At 46.3% G+C, this 18,943-nt stretch overlaps 2 protein-coding genes across 3 annotated transcripts; one reads left to right on the top strand and one right to left on the bottom strand.

The window, feature by feature from the left end:
• Positions 1–104: 104 nt before the first annotated feature.
• Positions 105–7,937, top strand: tipin (timeless interacting protein). Of its 2 annotated transcripts, XM_023815146.2 has the most exons (9): positions 143–167; positions 894–996; positions 1,095–1,256; positions 1,410–1,488; positions 1,828–1,903; positions 6,258–6,380; positions 6,481–6,544; positions 6,975–7,169; positions 7,333–7,937. In XM_023815146.2, the coding sequence occupies exons 3-9, from the start codon at positions 1,124–1,126 to the stop codon at positions 7,521–7,523; spliced, it is 861 nt and encodes a 286-aa protein (XP_023670914.2). In that variant the 5' UTR covers positions 143–167; positions 894–996; positions 1,095–1,123; the 3' UTR covers positions 7,524–7,937. The 2 variants fall into 2 exon arrangements, with proteins under 2 accessions (XP_023670913.2, XP_023670914.2); XM_023815145.2 differs by lacking the exon at positions 894–996 and having other exon boundaries at positions 105–167.
• On the bottom strand, positions 7,877–18,333 carry dis3l (DIS3 like exosome 3'-5' exoribonuclease). The gene is made up of 15 exons (XM_072717991.1): positions 16,525–18,333; positions 16,305–16,440; positions 15,812–15,979; positions 15,618–15,693; positions 15,334–15,513; positions 14,807–14,976; positions 14,207–14,368; positions 11,718–11,968; positions 11,545–11,637; positions 10,378–10,902; positions 9,707–9,861; positions 9,383–9,561; positions 9,158–9,303; positions 8,896–9,070; positions 7,877–8,689 (listed from the first exon to the last, which is right to left on the bottom strand). The coding sequence occupies exons 1-15, from the start codon at positions 16,728–16,730 to the stop codon at positions 8,366–8,368; spliced, it is 2,946 nt and encodes a 981-aa protein (XP_072574092.1). The 5' UTR covers positions 16,731–18,333; the 3' UTR covers positions 7,877–8,365.
• Positions 18,334–18,943: the final 610 nt, after the last annotated feature.

The raw sequence follows: 18,943 nt of genomic DNA, 5'->3' as shown, positions 1-18,943 counted from the left end.
CACGTTGAAAAAGTTTCATTTTCTATAGGTTAGCGCGTACCGGTCTAAAATACTATTGGATGACAAACTGCTGCGCTATGTGATTGGTTGTGATTGTCGGTGTAAGTACCTCATTGGTTGTTTGTCAAGCATACGCACGAGCGGGTAGCGGCTAGGCTACACTAAAGGTAAATGCGTATTGGGTTGTTTTACTAGAAATAAAGCATAATTAATGTCATAATTAACAACTTTATGCGTTCTTCATGGCTGTTTTAATCCAGTTCTGCATTGGACTGCGTTACTTTATGTTTCTGGGGTCCTCGCCTGTCCGGCGCGCGGAGTTGTCCTGAAGTTGAATAGCAAATGTTTCTGTTGGGAGAAAAAAGTGCTTTTCACGATTTGTCTTCACATTATACATAGCACAGAATATGGAACATTTTTTCCATTTCATTTCATTAAAAGGTCTCGTTGTCCATATGACATAATCTCCCGATAATAGTGTGTAAATTAGTGAGGTACCGCTGGCTAGCCAGTATTGTTTTGCGTGAAGAGGAGACCGATTTCCCGGGCTCTGACTGAACTTAAATTCCCTGTAACTGGCTCTGCTCCTGTTTGTATATAAATCAGGGAAATTCAGTGCATTTTAAAATGATGGAAATCTTACGTAAATTAAGAACAATTTCCTTTTTAACGTGCCGAACTTTATAATGGCACTGTTCATACGGCGGGGACATGTGCCATGGGTAGGGTTATGACTGCAAGTTAAAAATCACAAATTCATTTGAATCACGGTTTCCTAAAATATCTGTATTACTATAATTGTCTTTATAGTGATTTTTTACATTCGGACTGCTCTCCGGATTTCCATTTTAACTATTTTGATTTCTTGTCATGCTGTCCATTTATTATAGAAGGGTAGGCAGTCTTAATCCAGGAATGCCGATATCCAGCAGATTTTCCATCCTACCTGGTCTCTGATGAACCACTCCTGATCTCAGGCAGATAGTAACTCATCAGGTAGGATAGAAAACCTGCTGGATACCTGCAGTCCAGGATCAGGGCTGCCTGCCCCTGTTACAGAGCAAGAAAGTCTGATCGATGTCCTGTTTATCCAGTCAGGAGCCTCTTGGAAGTCTGCCGTGCTATGGCTGAACCGATGGAGAGCAATTTATTTGACATCCCAGATTATGAAAACACGGAGGATGAGGCATTTCCCCCGTTCCCGCCCCCGCTGTCCCCGGGACAGGATGATGGAGAGGGGGACGCTGTGGTTAATGGTGAGGACACCTTCACTATGCATCATTCACACCACCAGTGCCTGTGGAGGATAGCGTGAAGACGAATGGCTGTAGCATTTTAGGTTTAATATAATTTTACCAAATTTGTGTGTTTTTGTTACATTTTTCCTCTATTTTTGGTTTCATTAAAAGGAAATGGAGAGATGGCAGAAGCTCCAGGTGCCAAGAGAAGATTCGTGAGGCGGCCCCAACCCAAGCTGAACGCCCAGAGGTGAGGATGTTTGAGTCGTGACGGCATTATACTGAACACAAAATTAGCTTGAAGTGGACAGTTGGATAAGCCATCAAAGCACTTTTTAAGGTTTTGTGTTTTTTTATTGTTTAAATTTCTTCCCCCTCCTATTACCTTCTGCACTAGATACTGGATTCTGTATGCTGGTTATGTTAGTTTTAATAATTCTGTCTTTCTGTAATGTTTTCATTACTTTGATATAACAGTTTGGCAAGATAAGTTGCCTGCAGACAGCTTTAGATGCTTGAAGTGTGTGATGACATTCTGTAATGATTTTAATATTTTGAATTTTACTACCACTGTGTATTGTGCTTTAAGGCTCACCTCTGAAAGGGGACTTCCAGCCCTCCGGACCTTATTTGACAGCGTGAAATTCAAGGGCAAAGGACACGAGGTGAGTAAATCATCCTGTCCCTGTTTATGTGTCACTGATGAGCATGCAGGTAGGGGGATTTTATTATAACCAGTCACAGCTGTATCCACAATGCACATCACAATTACATTTATTTTTATTTGTCAGAAGCTTTTGTCCAAAGTGACGTCCTGATATAGCAGGATACAAACGTACAGCTGTTGAGAAGTCAACTAGGCATAAGTACGACTAAGCAGAGCTTCCAGTGAAAGCAGAGTTACAGGTGCCCTACTTAACATTATTATTATAACTACAGCAAACTGGCAAGCGCCTCTTTTCAATGCCCGTGTGTTTGGAGGCTACAACAAAAACAGTGAAACAAAGCAATTTCATCCTGCATAACATCTCAGCGCTATTTGTATGTCTCACTTCTTTGTCAATTATCTGTCTCAGTCAATCTCAATTTGGAGGCTAGATCTTGAATTAAAAACTTACCGTATTTTCCGCACTATAACGCGCACTGCATTATAAGGCGCACCGTCAATCAGTGGTCTATTTTCAAACTTTTTCCACATACAAGGCGCACCGGACTTTAAGGCACTTTAAGCAAAACAAAACAGTCAGGTAAGCCAGTCAACGAAAATTTATTTTACATCACGTGTTCACAATGACTGTCAACATTGTTCAAACGTTTATCAGCGTCTTCACTACTCTTTTTAACACGTAAAAAAACAAGAGTCTTATACCGCTAAATCAAAAGTCAGCCTATTAACAATAACTCAAAATTGAACACTTATAATACGGTCCTATACCGCTAAATCAAAAGTCAGCGTATTCATAATAACTCTTGAAATTATTAATTTATAACACGTGAAGCACTACACAATACACTCACTTTTCAATACTAAAACATTGAAATCGCTTCGAGTTCAGTATGCACAACAGAAATTAATCCACGTTTAAAGCGCACTGGATTATAAGGCACACTGTTATTTTTTAAGAAAATCAAAGGCTTTTTAGTGCGCCTTATAGTGCGGAAAATACGGTAATTGATTTTTTTAACCAGTCAGCTAACTTGGTGGAAAAACAAACTTTGTATACCATGCAGTGTTTCCCCCCAGGTTTACAGCTTTGGGGGGGGCAGACGAACCAGTTCTTTTAATGACAGCAGTCAATGTAACAACTGAACTAAACATCAGAACATTTCTTTTTATGACAATTATCCATATGGGAAGTTCAAAACGTCTGGCTCATTCATTTATGCAGGCTGCTAAATGGTCTCCTTGCAGCCGATTGCAGATGTTTGTCTTGACCTGCAAATACATTAACTATTAGGCTTTAAAAGTGATAGCTGATAACTTTAAATAGTGATTGTTTAAAGCAGAAAATCCCATTATGAAACGTATTTATTACCATGTTCATGGTTGAGATGTCCCTCTCACAGTTTACAATGCTGACCGGGTGGTTGACGCGACATATTTTCCGACGCGCGGTCTCTGTCCGCTGGTGGGAGTGTGCTCACCTGTGTGTGCGCGCTCATGTGTCTGTGCATGTGCATCGGGGCGGAACTCCACCATGCGCGATACAGAGAGCAGAAGAGAATTGTAAACGCACGACTGTGTAGAGACAAAAATGACAAGCTGTTGTGTAAATAAGATAAATAACATAAGGCTATTTAATTTGTTTAATAAAAGGAAAATGTATAGACCTGTTCTATAGGAAAGGTAACCTTAAATGACTTCTGTTGTGACCTGGCGCTATATAGAAAATAAAATTAACTTGACCTTCAAGGGGGGGGCGAGGGGGGGCGCCCCCCTGATATAATAGTAGGGGAAACACTGATGCCTATGCATGAATGCGTGCACACACGCTGGTAGAGCTGTGTCAGAATGCTACCAAACATTACCGGCATTATTTTGTGAATACAGCCCCCTCTCCAAATAAAAGACCATTCTCTCCATCTTTTAACACTTTATTGATAAATTATAAATATTACTCATGGTTAATACATTCAGCTTCCATCGCCACTTCCTTCATGTCCTCCTGCATCATCTATGCCTTGGCCTTAATCTGGTCCTCCACTGCTTTTCCACCATTTCCTTCTGCAGCACCACTCATGTTTCCTCCACTGTCTGTTCCACCCAAAAGGTCCGCCAAAATTGCCTCGATCTCAGCTTGTATCTTTTTAATTGCTGTTTGCGTCTTGTCTATGTCCTCTGAGACTGCCTCAGTCTCGGCTTGTAACTCCTCCACCCTTGCCTTGTTATCTTCCACCGGTGCCTCACTCACTTTTATCTCGTCTTCTGCTGTTTTTTCTCCATCCATCTCTCCCTCCACCTCAGCGTGGTTTTCGTCTCGCTCCTTCACATCAGTTTTTGATTTGTCTTGTTTTATTCCTTTCATTTTTTTTGCAAAAGTAAACATCTTCACACAGAATTTCTTTCTTTTCTTTTCTGGGTTAATCTCTAGCTTTTCGGATTCTTCCCCAGCCTCATCGGCCACCACTGGGGGTCTAAAGCAGATGAAAAAGGACCACTTCATCTTTAGATGCATGACGTTCAATGTCTGATTTGTTCTGAAGTGAAACAAGTGCTTATATCACATTTCATAGTTCCGGAATTCTGACATAGCGGTTGTCATAGTAATGTACCTTCAAAATTCTATATGAAATATATATGAAATTGTGTAAATAAGATAAATAACATAAGGCTATATAGTAAAAGGAAAATATATAACCTGTTCTATAGGAAAGGTAACCTTAAATGACTACTGTTGTGATCTGGCGCTATATAGAAAATAAAATTAACTTGACCTTCGAGGGGGGGCGGGGCGCCCCCCTAATATAATGGTAGGGGAAACACTGCCATGGGGCTGCTAAAAATACTGTACTCATGTCACATGGTAAACGGCACGTGGTTAAAATACGGGTCGGCTACGCTGTTGAATAAAGTGTGACTTGGCTGATGAGATAGAAATGGCTCCGAAAAAGGTTCTACTTTGTGTGTAAATGGGTTGTATTTGTGAAATCCAACATGGACCCAGTTAACGTAATTTGAAAACTTCAAAGTGACTTCAAGTTCAACTGCACGGATGCTATTCGTACAACAGGTGGCAACACAACCTGAAACGCTAGCGTCCCAAACCAATGGAATCGTCCCCAACCGCAGCTTTCACACGTTTCGTAGTAAGTTAAGAGAAGTAAATACTTCTTACCAAGCTAAAAAATATTAATTTTCATTTATCATTTAATTATTTTATTTATCCATTATTTGTGGATTAATATATGTGGTATTTGTTGTAAACAGAGTTAACAGTTAATGACCAAAAAAACATTTGTAAACTAAACTTTGGGGGAAAAAATAAAATAAAAAATTGCCCACCCCTACATGCAGGTTTGATTGAACGTTACTAATTCATTCTTAGAAAAATTACTAAAACAGTGGGTTGCTTTTTATGGAAAATGACTGCCAGTAGTAATGGAATTTCTAATTGGGAATGTTGCTTTAACACTGGCACGTCATCCTAACCGGCTGAGCTACAGTCATTCTGATTTAGTTTTATGAAACTTTAACATATGGATGACCTACATTTTGAATAGTTTTGGAATGTATATAGATTAAAACATTTAAATGCATGCATTTTATGGCTGCACTGGGGCAGTAAAAACAGATTCTTTCTCTCTTCTAGAACATCAGTGCATTAAATGGTGCTTCACTCAAGGCTTTTCACAGACGTGCTTCAGCAATCAGTGACAGAACAGTTACTCTGCTGTCTGAATGTTTAAAATTTCTTTCATCAGTTTCTTGTGAAGCATTTTACAAGTGGGCCGTTTAGTTTGAAAATTGGCTTGTGTAATATCACTACAGTCGTTTAATGGGATGAGTGGTAAGTGTGATTTTTGCAGGATATGTTTTGCATATTGTATAAAGCGATGGGAATCAGTGTAAGTTCCACTGTGCAAATTCTCATGTTAGGCCTGATGTGCAGTCACTGAACAAAAATAGCACAAATGACTGCAACACAACCTTAAATTCTATGAAAAATGAGTACAAAACTCAACCTTAAGTAAGTTCAAAGTCTAAAAAGAGGGCATTCGGACGTTGGGAGTACTTAAGCAGCGAATGTTTGTTGCGTCACAAGAAATGTGCAGGTCTTTCAAAGCAGAATTTGTGGAGTGATTTTTAAATAAGCTGTTGCCACATTACCGCTTGCTCCCAGTGACACTGATGCTTCTTGTTTTCAGCTGCCCTCTGAGGGATAAGGATGTAATGTTTCTTGTCTAGCAGAATATGAAGTCATGCAGTGAGGCACTCAGCTTGTGCTCTTCATTCTCCAAGCCTGCCTGGCCCTCTGGCTGTTTGCACTAATGTGTGTGTCTCTCTACCTGCCTGCCAAGACCGAAGACCTCCAGCTGCTCATGCAAAAAATGGAGAACTGGGCTCACCGCCTGTACCCCAAGCTACAGTTCGAAGACTTCATCGACAGACTGGAGACTCTAGGAAGTAAAAAGGAAGTGCAGGTATAGCGCCGAAGTGAACGAGCGTCAGTGTGGATGCTGTGATAGGAGTCTCGATTCAGGTAATCTTCCTCAAACTCGTTTTTTTTTTTTCTTTCCCCAGACCTGTTTAAAACGAATACGCCTGGACATGCCACTAATGCATGAGGATTTTGTTAGCAGAGCAGGTAAGAAATGTAACCCTGTGGCTTGTGCATCTGCAGGCTGTACAGAAATCTTTGAGACTAAAGGCGGGGAAGCTCCGCACTGTCGGCAGGGCTTCTGTGTTCTGTCTTAGTTACAAACTCATCCTAATAACATCCAGGCAGCACAAAGAGCCACTTCACTTGCCGTACAGGCGCCTCCTGCTGCCTGTGGTTTGTGAGTGTCCTGCCTTTGTGCTGTGGAGCTGCCCAGGAAGCCTCACATGGACAATGAGTCCTCTAGGTTATTTTAGTTCTTTGGACAGTGGCTGAATTCACATGGGGGTGGGAGGGGAGTGATTACCAATCCCAGGAGAAAGGGACACCATCTATAACATCAGAAAGCATAAAGCAAGATGGATAGATAATCCCTTAGTGATTTGGCCTTTTTATGAAAGCATTGGAACTTTTTCAGGGGAAGAGGAGGAGGGCATATTAACAGAGGGCGCTACGCCCAATGAGCCAGACCCATTTGGAGACTATAGCTCTACAGAATCCGCCCCGTTATCCTCCACATCGGCAGCAGCCCCACTCACGGAGGAGCAGAGGCGTCGCATTGAGCTCAACAAGCAGCTAGCTTTGGAGAGAAGACTGGCACGGCGGCAGGAGGGTACGCAGGGCACTGCCCAGCACTCCTGGGTACCCCCACAGTCTTTGGAAAACATGCCACAATCACCCGTCCGATGAGCGTTATTCAAAAGCAAGGCCGCTCATTACAAGAGCCACATGCCGCCTATTGTCATTTCATCACACGTTTGGAATTCTATCTCTAGGAGCGTCCCAGCTAGGCGGCCCCCGGGCCGCTGCGGAGGAACCCTCCAGCTTTTCAGCCCCTTCTCCCACTGGGGACGACGGGGAGTCCGGTGTGAGGGAGGATGTACTGCCGCAAGACTCGCTGCAGCCTGGGGAGGACGCATCCGCACCGGTACCTGCAGACAGACCCCGCCATGATGGCAGCGACTGATTTCAGGTGCCTTCTGAGTCACCTGCTGGAATGTTGCCAAAACATCTGAGCGTGCATAGAAACGATCTTACAATTCTCCAACGAATGCGATAACTCAGAGCTTGTGTCCAGTTCCTTTCAAATTTGCTGGCTGCCTGAAATCCTCAGTAGTACATGGGTATTTTTGCGAGGAGCAGCTGAGTGTAGACTGTAGTACATTCCTCCCCCCCCCCCACCACTGCTGGCCCCTCATCATTGTTCCCACACCGGCATCCTGAAAGCAGACACTGGTACTTTGAAGAGCTTCTCCTACACAGTGAAACTCACTGTAGGTGCTCAATGATAAATGATATTAGTTTTCTTTTCACATTAAATTCACTTGTAAGTTTTTGTCTTTTTAATGTCAAATAAAATACATTTTGTTCTAACCTTTAATGTATTGTATGCAAATGACCATTCAACTGACACGAAAAATAGCTGCAATTCAGAGGTAATAATACCTCAAGGAACATTTTAAGCTGCCATAATTTCCATTAACTCATTAGAAAGCTTAAGAATTGTATACAGATTTTTAAAATGTCTTCACCTTTCCAACGACAATTATATTTACATTTACAATGCAGTGCAAAAATATATATAAAAGGTGTGTAAGTTCAGTGTAAAACCACCTTTCCTGAGGAAAAAAGGGAATATTAAATAAAAAAAGACAATGGGGATTTTTAATCCCCATAAAACACAACTGTCTATAAACTTATGCAGGGGTAAGAAAGTTGCAACAGATGTAAAATTTCCCCTGAATGGACTGGATTGTCCTCTGAACGGCCACCAGTGTGTTGGTTCTGGGTGAGCTGAGGTGTCGGGTGTTAACTTGATGGCAGACTGGGGCCCTGACAGTTGGACTCGTCCAGCAATGCTAGCTCCCTGATCTCCTGCAGGAGGCAGTAGAGATTGGGCTTTTTGCTCTGCTGGTACTCTCGCTCCTCCTTGGAGAAGCGGGAGACCGTGCCGTGCTCCTCTGCCTGCTGCGAGGCCTCCTCAGCCCAGCGCACCACCTCCTGCACCAGCTCTGTCCCGCTCTTCCCTGTCGGTCGGCGGTCTGGCCCCGGGGCCTCGAGGGCTCGGTTGCTGACGACATCCAGGTGCAGGTTGCCAGCGTGGCAGCGTGACACCTGCACAGAGATCCGCACCTGCGGAAGCCATGGGCACGAGCCACAGATAAATACTACAGCTGCAAGAGCTTATGGGATATCCACAGCCAAGAGGATTTTAAACGAGGTTCATAAAATTATAGAGCAAGTTTTTCTCTTTTCATAAATGCCCTGTATACTGTTTTATAAATGGAGTCATTTATGCATAAAATATTAAGACCCTAACCGTTAACAGCTTAACTCACAGTGATGTGGTCAAAGAGCCTGAAGGTGTGAGTCGCACCACCAACAGTGACACAGCAAATCCGATCCGGGAATCTCTGCAGAGAACCGGGCCGCCACTGGCAGCTCCCGTCACCGGTCACATCCACCACCTGGTTCTCCCGGTTCCTGAGGTACACGGCTCCTTTCACCCCGTACCTGCAGACCCATCGGTGGAGGGGGGCATTAAATCCGGTCCGGCTTTGGCCTGATGTACCAAGTTAGAGAGGAATGGGTCGGGATTACCGTGGGATGAAAACCAGCAAGCCATTGGCACGTATGGCGTAGACGACCGCTTCTGCCACACAGCGTGGGTCCGTCAGGGGATCTTTGTCTTTGAAATAAAGGCACTGGAACAGCTCTGTGGACTGCTTCTGAGCGTGCTGAGCCGCCTGTGGAGGTAGATCAGCGTTACTGGGTTCTACAGCACCCCCAAGCTGTCGAATGCACAGCACGGAAAGTCGCCCTCACCCTGTTCTTGCCGTTGATGTGCCGGGCCGTCTCCTCCAGGCCTTTGTTATTAGCCGGGGTCTCCACGGGCTCTGCGGCGCCCTCACTCTCAATGGCCGCCATGAGGAGGCGGTGCACCACCATGTCGGCATAGCGACGGATGGGGGAAGTGAAATGGGTGTAGCGGTCCAAAGCCAGGCCTGATAAAGACAGCCGCACACACACAGGTAGAGAGGAACAGTTTGCTAAATCCCATTTATCGATATCCTGATTGTTTACAAAGCGAACTGGCATGAGGGGAGGCGATGACGCTTTCTTGGCAGAGGGCAGCTGGCTAGCGCTTACCGTAGTGGTAATACTGCTCCTGTGGACAGGAGCCTGTGGAGAAGTAGAGGGCGTTGGACATTGCCTGGGTGGCCATCACTCGAAGCAGCCGGTTCACCAGAGGGTCATGCAGGTCCACGGCCCGGTCCAGGGAGTCTGCCAGCGCCTTGTTGGACCTGGAGCGTTATAGCAAAGTACTTCGAGTAGAGGATACACCAGTAATCGGCCTTCATACTGTACTGCGTGGAAGAGGCAACTGCAGCTTGTGTCAAACTGTGTGACGGGTCTCTGGTCTTTCATCACTGGAGTGACAGAAGGAGGGTTCATGTATCGCACCAGAAATCTAATAATTCTGTGTGACATATTCATGAGATGTTTGGCACTCGGGTTTGATAGTGTCAGGTCAAAGGGATACTGCACACTCAGCCCATATTTATCCTTGGCAGACATCTGCACTCAGCCAGAAATTTCTTGCTGACACTCAGCAACGCTCTCATTAAGGGAGGAGATGTGTAAACACCATCCGTTCCCTTTTTATATATATATACAAGCTGCCAGACATCAGATACGAGTCACAGCCGCTGTTTTCTTTTAATGAATACATACATTTCTCATGTTTAGTGTCTGGTTTAGGGCAATCCTGCAAAACTCCCTAGAAGACATCTGGCCAGCTCGGGCCCCGTCAGGCTTACCGGGTGTCGATATGGAAGCCCCGTGCCTTGGCGCTGTCTGTCAGAGGGCCAAAGTGCTCCTGCCGGGGGGGTGGGTGGCGGCGCAGCAGGGCCTGCTGGGGGAAACTCTCTTGGATCTTGCGCGCCACCCAGTGGTTGGCGTAGATCATGCATTCGGCCACTGTCTCGTGGATCTCCAGAGGCACCCGGGGCACCAACGCCGTGATGTTCTTATCTGCGTCCAGCTGCGCCCGAACCTCCAACCCTTCCAGCTCCAGTGCGCCCCCCTGGTCCCGCTGCGTCCGCAGGTGCCGGGCTACCCGGGTCAGCTCCGCCAGGGCCTGCTTCAGCTCCCCCAGCCTCTCCCTCCTGTCCTCCTCGGCCAGCGGTGACAGCTCCGGAACCTCTGCTGGCTCCTCGTTTAGCAGGCTCTGGGCCACCTCGTAGCAGAGCTGGTAGGAGGAGCGCATCAAGGTGCGCCCGAACCACGCACTGCGCACTGCCAGGGAACGGGCATCCAACTCCCAGATCACACTCATGGCGTACCTGCAAGCAGACAGGGTGGGTACGGAACACCTGTAAGCAGACAGGGTGGGTACGGAACACCTGTAAGCAGACAGGGCGGGTACGGAACACCTGCAAGCGGACAGGGCGGGTACGGAACACTTGCAAGCGGACAGGGTGGGTACGGAACACTTGCAAGCGGACAGGGCGGGTACGGAACACCTGCAAGCAGACAGGGCGGGTACGGAACACCTGCAAGCGGACAGGGCGGGTACGGAACACTTGCAAGCAGACAGGGCGGGTACGGAACACTTGCAAGCGGACAGGGCGGGTACGGAACACTTGTAAGCGAACAGGGCGGGTACGGAACACCTGCAAGCAGACAGGGTGGGTACGGAACACCTGCAAGCAGACAGGGCGGGTACGGAACACTTGCAAGCGGACAGGGCGGGTACGGAACACCTGCAAGCAGACAGAGCGGGTACGGAACACCTGCAAGCGGACAGGGCGGGTACGGAACACTTGCAAGCAGACAGGGCGGGTACAAAAACCTGAAAACAGCCACTCATTCATTCAGCTTAAGTAGCATTACAACCATGGCGACTCACCCTGAACACACCTGTACATTGTAATATCAGCACTAAAATATTATAATCCTACTGCCTTAGAGATGACCCCCCTCACCTGTCTACCCCCCCCAGCAGGGAGCACAGGTCTGCACTCAGTACAGCAGGCAGCATATCGTAGCGGCGGTCAGCCAGGTAGTACGTGGTGGCCCTGTGTATGGAGAACAGTGTTTCAGCCACACTGTACCCTGCGTCTTGACCCCCCCGCTCGGCATCTTGTGGCCCCCAGACCTCGAGCGGGCCTCCAGGTCCGTGAGGGATCCGGCCCTCACGAAGTGGGTGACGTCAGCGATGTGGACGCCCAGCTCCAGACGGGCCCCCCCGGGCAACATGCGCACAGAGAGCGCGTCGTCCACATCTTCACACCCCTGCGGGTCAATGCTGAAAACCAGGTGAGAGGCCCTCAGGTCCCGCCGAACCACCTCCTGACCAGGGTCCACCCTCCAGGGATTCTCCTTCGAATTGACCGGCATCTCCCGGAGCTGCGGAGCGTAAAGATGTGCACAAACAAACCTTAACATGTACAGACACTGACATTTCACTGTTCTATACCGAAACATGTAACGGTTCACGTATTTACCAGTATGCACAATGAAACAGCCGAATACATTAATTGACACGGGCAGAACCTGAATTTAGAAGTACATGTTCACCATGGAAAACATTATGCTAATTGTGGCTGTGAGTTGGTTACAGCTCATGCTGGTAACAGTCATTCAGGCGGTTTGGGAACATTATGGTTTCCCGGTTGATTACACCAACACCGGAGAAAGTGAGTCGTCGATAAGACTGTCTTGGCTATGTTACTGCAAACTCAGATATGTTACCGGAAACACATCCATTTCAGACATCATCATCTGAGGGTGTATGACTGGGGCAGGGCAGAAAGGGCCTCTGTACATTAATGTGCATTTAAGCACTGTGGCATTTCAGGTGCTTTTCCCAGGAGATTCAGACTGGGATAAAAAATAAATAAATAACTGAGGCTATAGGGAACTTTATTGCTACATACCATAACTGTATTACAGAAGCTGGGATTTAGTTCATTTTGATTGTTATGATGTTATTATATTTGATTTTTATTCATTTATTTTACATATTTATGTGTAAATTAGTGTCTCTTAGGTTTTATTATTTAGACATTCGTAGACACGTTGCCTTTGGTTTCAAACTGTTCCCAACTGTGTTTGTGTTTGCAGTTTTAGTGATAGTTTCAAAACCCAAAACCGAGGTTTGTACAGAACTGTGAATCTGGTGTACCATCACACCCCTATCCAACACAGCGCCGTGACAGACTACAACCCCGTTTCCAAAAAACGTGGAACACTGTGTTAGCCGTAACATTACATTTATATTTCACATAGCGTCCCACCTTTTCTGGAAGCGAGGTTGCGTTTACCCTCTCACTGATTCCCTCTACTTTAGCTTATCCATAACTTAATTGTTTCTGATCTCCAAAGAAATGCAGAATAATACAGGACAAGATGAGTAAACACAACACAGTTTTTAAATGCCCATTTCATTCACTGAAGGAAAAAAAAACATAATCAATATCCACATCACCTATGTGACAAACTAACTGCCCTCCTTGGTCACTTAATCAGCCAATGAACCAAATCTGAATGACAATAGGATAAATTAACCAAGACACGCCCAAGCTTGATTGCTGCCAGTCCGGTTGAATCTACACATCACATTGAATGATTCCACCAATGGTGATTTGGATTGGGGGTCTCAAAAAACAGCACACCATGTCTCAATCAAAAGGACTTTTGTGAAAGCCTGAGAAAGAAAGCCATTGAACTAAATCAGTCGGTGAAGCTGCACAAAGCGCTCTATGAACGCCGTGCACTCCAGCAAACCATGACAGTGCCATCATCTCCAAACTGAAATAACGTGGAACAGTGGCAAATCTACCCAGAAGTGGCTGGCAGAGCAGAATTACTTCTGGAGTGCAGAGAAAACTCATCAGGCATGTCACGGCAGATGACCATCTACGGAAGTGCAAGTCTCTCTCAGGTCAGGTAATGTCTGCGTTCATGATTCCACCATTAGCAAGGCACTGGGCAAAAACGCTGCCCAGGGGACGGATGCTAGACCCCTCAAAAGCATTTCAGTATTAGAACCAGTGCCAACCTATCTGGCTCTAATACTGAAATGCTACTGAAGGGCCTGATATCTGTATCAGGCGTGTTAAATTAGGGCTGTACCTAGACTCCAGAAGCAGGAATAATAAGCAGCCCTGCTTTATTCCCGTTGTTGCTACTTAAGGTGGCACAACCAAGTATTAAGCTTAGGGGAGAAATTACTTTGTCACATGGGTGTTTGAATAATATTTTTCCATCCTGGGGTGGGGTATTTTTTTATTCAAAAACGCTTTACTTCAGGTTTTCCTTTGTATTATACTAAAATTGCCTGGAGCTCAGGCACACGTTATGGATAAGCAAAAAGAAGAAACTAGCAAGAAGGCTAATACTCTTCATATATACATAACTTCCTAAGGATACTGCTGAGGAAAACTGGCCACTCCCACAATATATAGTCAATCTACACTATTTCCTGAAGAAGTATTTTTAAGGACGGTATTCTGTCTATGAGGCACTGTAAACTCGTATATTAGCTATGGTTAGGCACATTTTTATGCAGGTACTCATGCCGCCATGTTGGTATTCCAGACAGACTCTCCACTGAGATGATGTGAGAATGCGCAGGCCGCTCACCTGGGCCTCGGAAAAAGGCGGGACTTGGATGCCGTTCTCTGTCAGGATGGTCTGGATTTCGGTCTCCAGCTCGCCAGCCTTCCCCAGCACCCTCACGCAGTGCCCGTTGGGATACAGGGATGTGCTCTCCCAGGAATCCAGGCGCACGATCACTCGATGGTCCTGGTAGGAACAGGAACCCCAACCAGGCCAATTACACTGTCATACAGCCCGTTATATACGAGGCAAATCAATAAACAATTAAACCCCTGATATGATGGGTCCTGGGGATGTGCTGCACTTTGTTCCAGCAGAGCTCTTAAGTTAATGGTGCTGTTGATGGAATTCAGACTGACCCTGGCACATCTCGACGGCTGTGCTGCTTTCCTAGCGGTGACGGGGATTAAGAAACCTTAAGTTATTTTTAACGATTCAGTGCTTTTGATAAATTTTACCTGAAATGATTCCCTTTTGCTATATCACAAGATAATCTAGTTGTACAAATACTGTAACTAAATCCCAACCAAGCAGTATGATACAGGGTTAAGAGCCTTGCTAATTATGAAGCACATGTTCCATATTAGGGCTGTCAGCACTGAGAGGCGCAGAAATGTCTCTAACCTGCAAGGCCTCGGCCCGCTGGGTGCTGATGCGGATCTTGGGGATCCGGCGATCCCAGGGCGTGACGAGGATGCGCTGGCTGTTTCGGCTCTGCGACTGCACCTCCTCCCACGGCGGGAACGTCACCACATAGTCCCGCCAGGTCCGCTGCAGGATGCCCACAACTCGAGCTGTGGTAAGAGGAGGAAGTCCAAGGTTAAGGCAGTAAGCGAAGAAATCGAAACGCATTGGCTTGACCAGAGTGACCCCTGGCTCACTTGCTTGTTGACACAATGACTCCCTCTGCTGGTCATCCTAGCAATACCACTCAATTCTTGCCCCACATTTTTATGACACAAACCCGTCAATTTTAAAAGGACGCTTAATTTATATGCTATTAAGTTCATAAATCATTTGCATATAACCTCCATATACTGACAAAGTCTTAAAACTTGTGTGTTAAAACTTTCACAGATCATTCCAGTATTATACCCATCATGCAGTAATTGCTGGAGAGCAGGCTCTTTGGTCCTGTTTCCCATAGTTACCTGTAGGTATGGCTGGACTCTGCAGCTCCTCTCCCGTCCGCTCATCTCCCTCCGTCTCAGTCAGCGCTGTGACGCGCCCCCTCCAGTCGACACAGGGGAGCAGTTCCACTGCCACCACGTCGCCGTGTATCGCGCGGTTCCTGTGCTTCATGCCCCATACCAGAATGTCAGCTCTCTGCTCTGTGGCCGGGGTAGGTGGGCAGGAAGGAGGGTGACGAAAAGGTCAGAGGTCATGCGGTAGGGGACACTGTCTTACAGATGTGCCCAACCACAGGGCGCCGCACCTGTGCTCTTGGTGGAGTCTTCAAGCTGGATGAAGGCCTCTTGCTGTGCCCTGTGCTTATTCACTCGCACGGTGCCCTGGTGCAGGGGAGAGATGGACCCAAAAAAAGCTCGACACGGTATTTTCACAAGAAGGTGCAGCACGTTCACGGCAGTCAGCTTCCAAGGGTGCAGAGGGGCAGTGGCCATTAGACACCTGGATGTAGCGGCCAGCCTTGATGCCGGGCTCCAAGATCTCAGCCGGCAGGTGCTCTGGGTACTCGCGCGGCTGGCCCTCGCTCTCCCGCTCCTGGAGCGCCTGGGCGATAGAGGAGTACAGCTCCTGTGCCGCCTGCACGTCTGGCCAGAAGCTCTGCAGGTACTCCTGGGGTCCGGAGACAGAATGCGATCAGACAGTTGCAGTGCCGCTCCAGAAGAAAGCAAGCTGCCTCTGCAGGATTCCCTCCACGGAGGACACAGATGGTTTTCTGAGCTTTGATTTTACAACCCCCCCTCCCCCGTGTTTAACAAACGAATTATTTAATTTCATCCCTTTGACGAAACGGTGCCTCTCTAATGAAACAGCTAATGCAAAATGAAGATAATTAAAACAAAATCGTGACACTGCGGCGGAGTGAGGACAGATACAAGGACATCCTCCCTTCCAGACTGGCACTACAGTAATGCTGGAAACGGCCATCCGCCAGTACCTGGGGGGAGATGACATAAACGCCAGTGCTGAGGCTGCTGTACTCGGCCACTGCGTCCGGGTCCTCCGTGATCATCACCACCGGCATCAGGCCCGCCAGGTGCTCGTGGTACCAGACCGCCGCACGGTACACGCACCTGGGACGGCAGCCAGTAAATCTTCACAAAGCGATCCCTATGGAAGACCCTGGAGCGCTGAGAGGGTTTGGGTGGGAGCCTCACCTGGTCTGCCACTTCTCCTGGGGCTCGTCTCTTTCTCTGGGACAGTAGGTGTGCTGCTGAAACTCATTGCAGAAGAGCACGCATTCATGGAGAGGCTCCTTCAACAGGCTGCGCAGCCGATTGTACTGTCTGTGCAACACAAGGACAAAACATGTGGCAGAATCCGCCTGTTGTGCTTTAATTAGGAGGACACCCAGCCTTTTCATTTGGTTTAGCGCAGGCTTCAGGTAATTAGCGAGTCAAAGCCATTCAGTTGTGTTCCAGGTGACTCATTTTCTTTCCACTTTGATAGCTCACAGAGGGGGGAGGATAAATAGTCTTTAACTTCATTGGAAATGGCCTGAAGACAAGACTCCACCGAACAAACCTGAAGCAGCACACTGTATATCAGGCTTATCTCAAAGCAAAGAACAATGGGCATCACTGCATAATGGGCACATTATCATAGGGATTCTAATGGAAAAGCTGGGGAAGCAGGGGAACCATATATATATATATATATATATTCACACATTATGTATATATATATATACATAATGACTGCAATTTTGAATTATCTAAGAGGCCATTTGTCTTGCTAAGACACCATATTCCGTACAACTAAAGGTAGACAGGTTAAAAGCTACAGTAACTGATAATTTCTAAAATTTCAGCTGTCTAGTACACGACACAGAATTGCTAAATTGTTCAAAGCAATATTAATAGCTGCATCACTCAACAAAAAAAAACATCAAAATCTATACAAGTACAGAAAGATGTCACTGAACACCATCATTTCTGAAAGCAAGCTTATGGAGTGTATACATGTTTAGTAGATAAATTGTTACAAGAATTCACATGTCTTACAAACATCAATTTATTGCATTAAAAACCAAAGAATCCTTTTTGGCACTGACAAGTCTGACATGTTTAGTTCTACCTTCTTCATTTGTTGAGAAGAGGAGGAGGAAAAATGAAGTGACAGGAAATCAATGAGCTATTAAAACAAAAAGACAGCGCATTTCTGAAGCAGTGCCCTCAACTGTGGCCCGTCACCTACTGGAACTCCTGAAGCGCAAAAATCCCCCTTTATTTAACACTGTCAGGTAAGGTTCTGCTGCTCAAGACCACACCACTCAGCACCAGCCTTCACAGCCGTCTGGAATCACCCTGTGGGACTCAGACACACATTCCAACTCCCTCTTCCTTGGTATTTCAAAAACTACAGGCTTAAAAAAAGTGTTCAGTATTTCTCCCTTAGTCAGCGAATCCTGACAAAGTCCCTCGGTGTCGTACCACGTATAAACAGAGGTGATGATTAGCACCTCAAGATCAACACAAGCCTTTTGTCGGATACACCCATCGCCGTTATGGCAGACCCTTATCGCGATAAGGTTGTGGTAGAAGCCAAAAAAAAATTCACTTCATCAAGCAGTCAGATTCCTTGTGGGGTTTTCTCGGGTTTATTCATCACGTTTGTCAAGAACAATGCTTACAGAATAATTCATAGTGACAGAAGGACCTGAATAGGCGTGGAGATGGAGTAGATGGGAGAAACTTTAGTTCGCACGGTTCCTTTGAAATGACAGTGCATTTTTGCACACTCGGCAAACAGAATAATGTGGCAGCACCAATGAATCTACCAGGAATGCACACTCACAGAACCTGACACATGGTGCCCAAAACAAAATATAATATACCATTTAGTCTAGCAGCGAAGGGCATGCTTTAAAGTAGGTAACACTAAACACAAAGGTAAGCACCGAGGACACACATTTCTGCTCTTAGCCGGTGCTGGAGCCAACCATAACGCGGGAAGCAAAGCAGACTGCAGAGAGCGCGCTCGTACCTGCGGCCGCGGCTGTGCTGGATGGCCTGGCAGGCCGTTTGGGTGAACACGATGCCCCGCAGCTCCCTGAACTCCAGAACCTCCAGGAAGTCCCGCACAACAGCGACATCAGGGACCACGTAATGGGTGACATCGCCGGGCAGGACCTTGTCCTCTAAGAAAGCGCGGTTTTATTGACGCTGTCCAAACAACCACAAACTTAACATCTTTAAAATAAGACATTTCATTAAAATTGTAACATGATTAAATTAAAACCTAATTCCAAAGGACAACGGCAAGAGGACATTGGAAGACAATTTGCAGGTTTAAGCTTTAGGTAAAAGGACACCCAAATTGCTTCATCAGTGTAGTTAAAGTGTAGGCTGGCTGAGTGGCTTTGATTGTGCCATCTCCTAACCAAATGCGGAATGAAACTGATGTCATGAATTATTCATGTGAGTGCTGGCACAGAGCAGTGCTATGGTACCACGTAATGACAGAATGAAGCTGCGCCGTTTTTGCATCGTTCTCAATGTCGACATTATTACAGGTAGAAAGTAGAACAGTAGTAGCAGTACACAGCATTAAAAGTAAAGCCTGCTATTGCTGGCA

The sequence above is a fragment of the Paramormyrops kingsleyae genome, chromosome 11, assembly GCF_048594095.1.
Source record: "Paramormyrops kingsleyae isolate MSU_618 chromosome 11, PKINGS_0.4, whole genome shotgun sequence".
Classification (NCBI taxonomy): domain Eukaryota; kingdom Metazoa; phylum Chordata; class Actinopteri; order Osteoglossiformes; family Mormyridae; genus Paramormyrops; species Paramormyrops kingsleyae.
The sequence above is the reverse complement of the archived record's forward strand: the minus strand, read 5'-3'. Positions and strand labels throughout refer to the sequence as shown.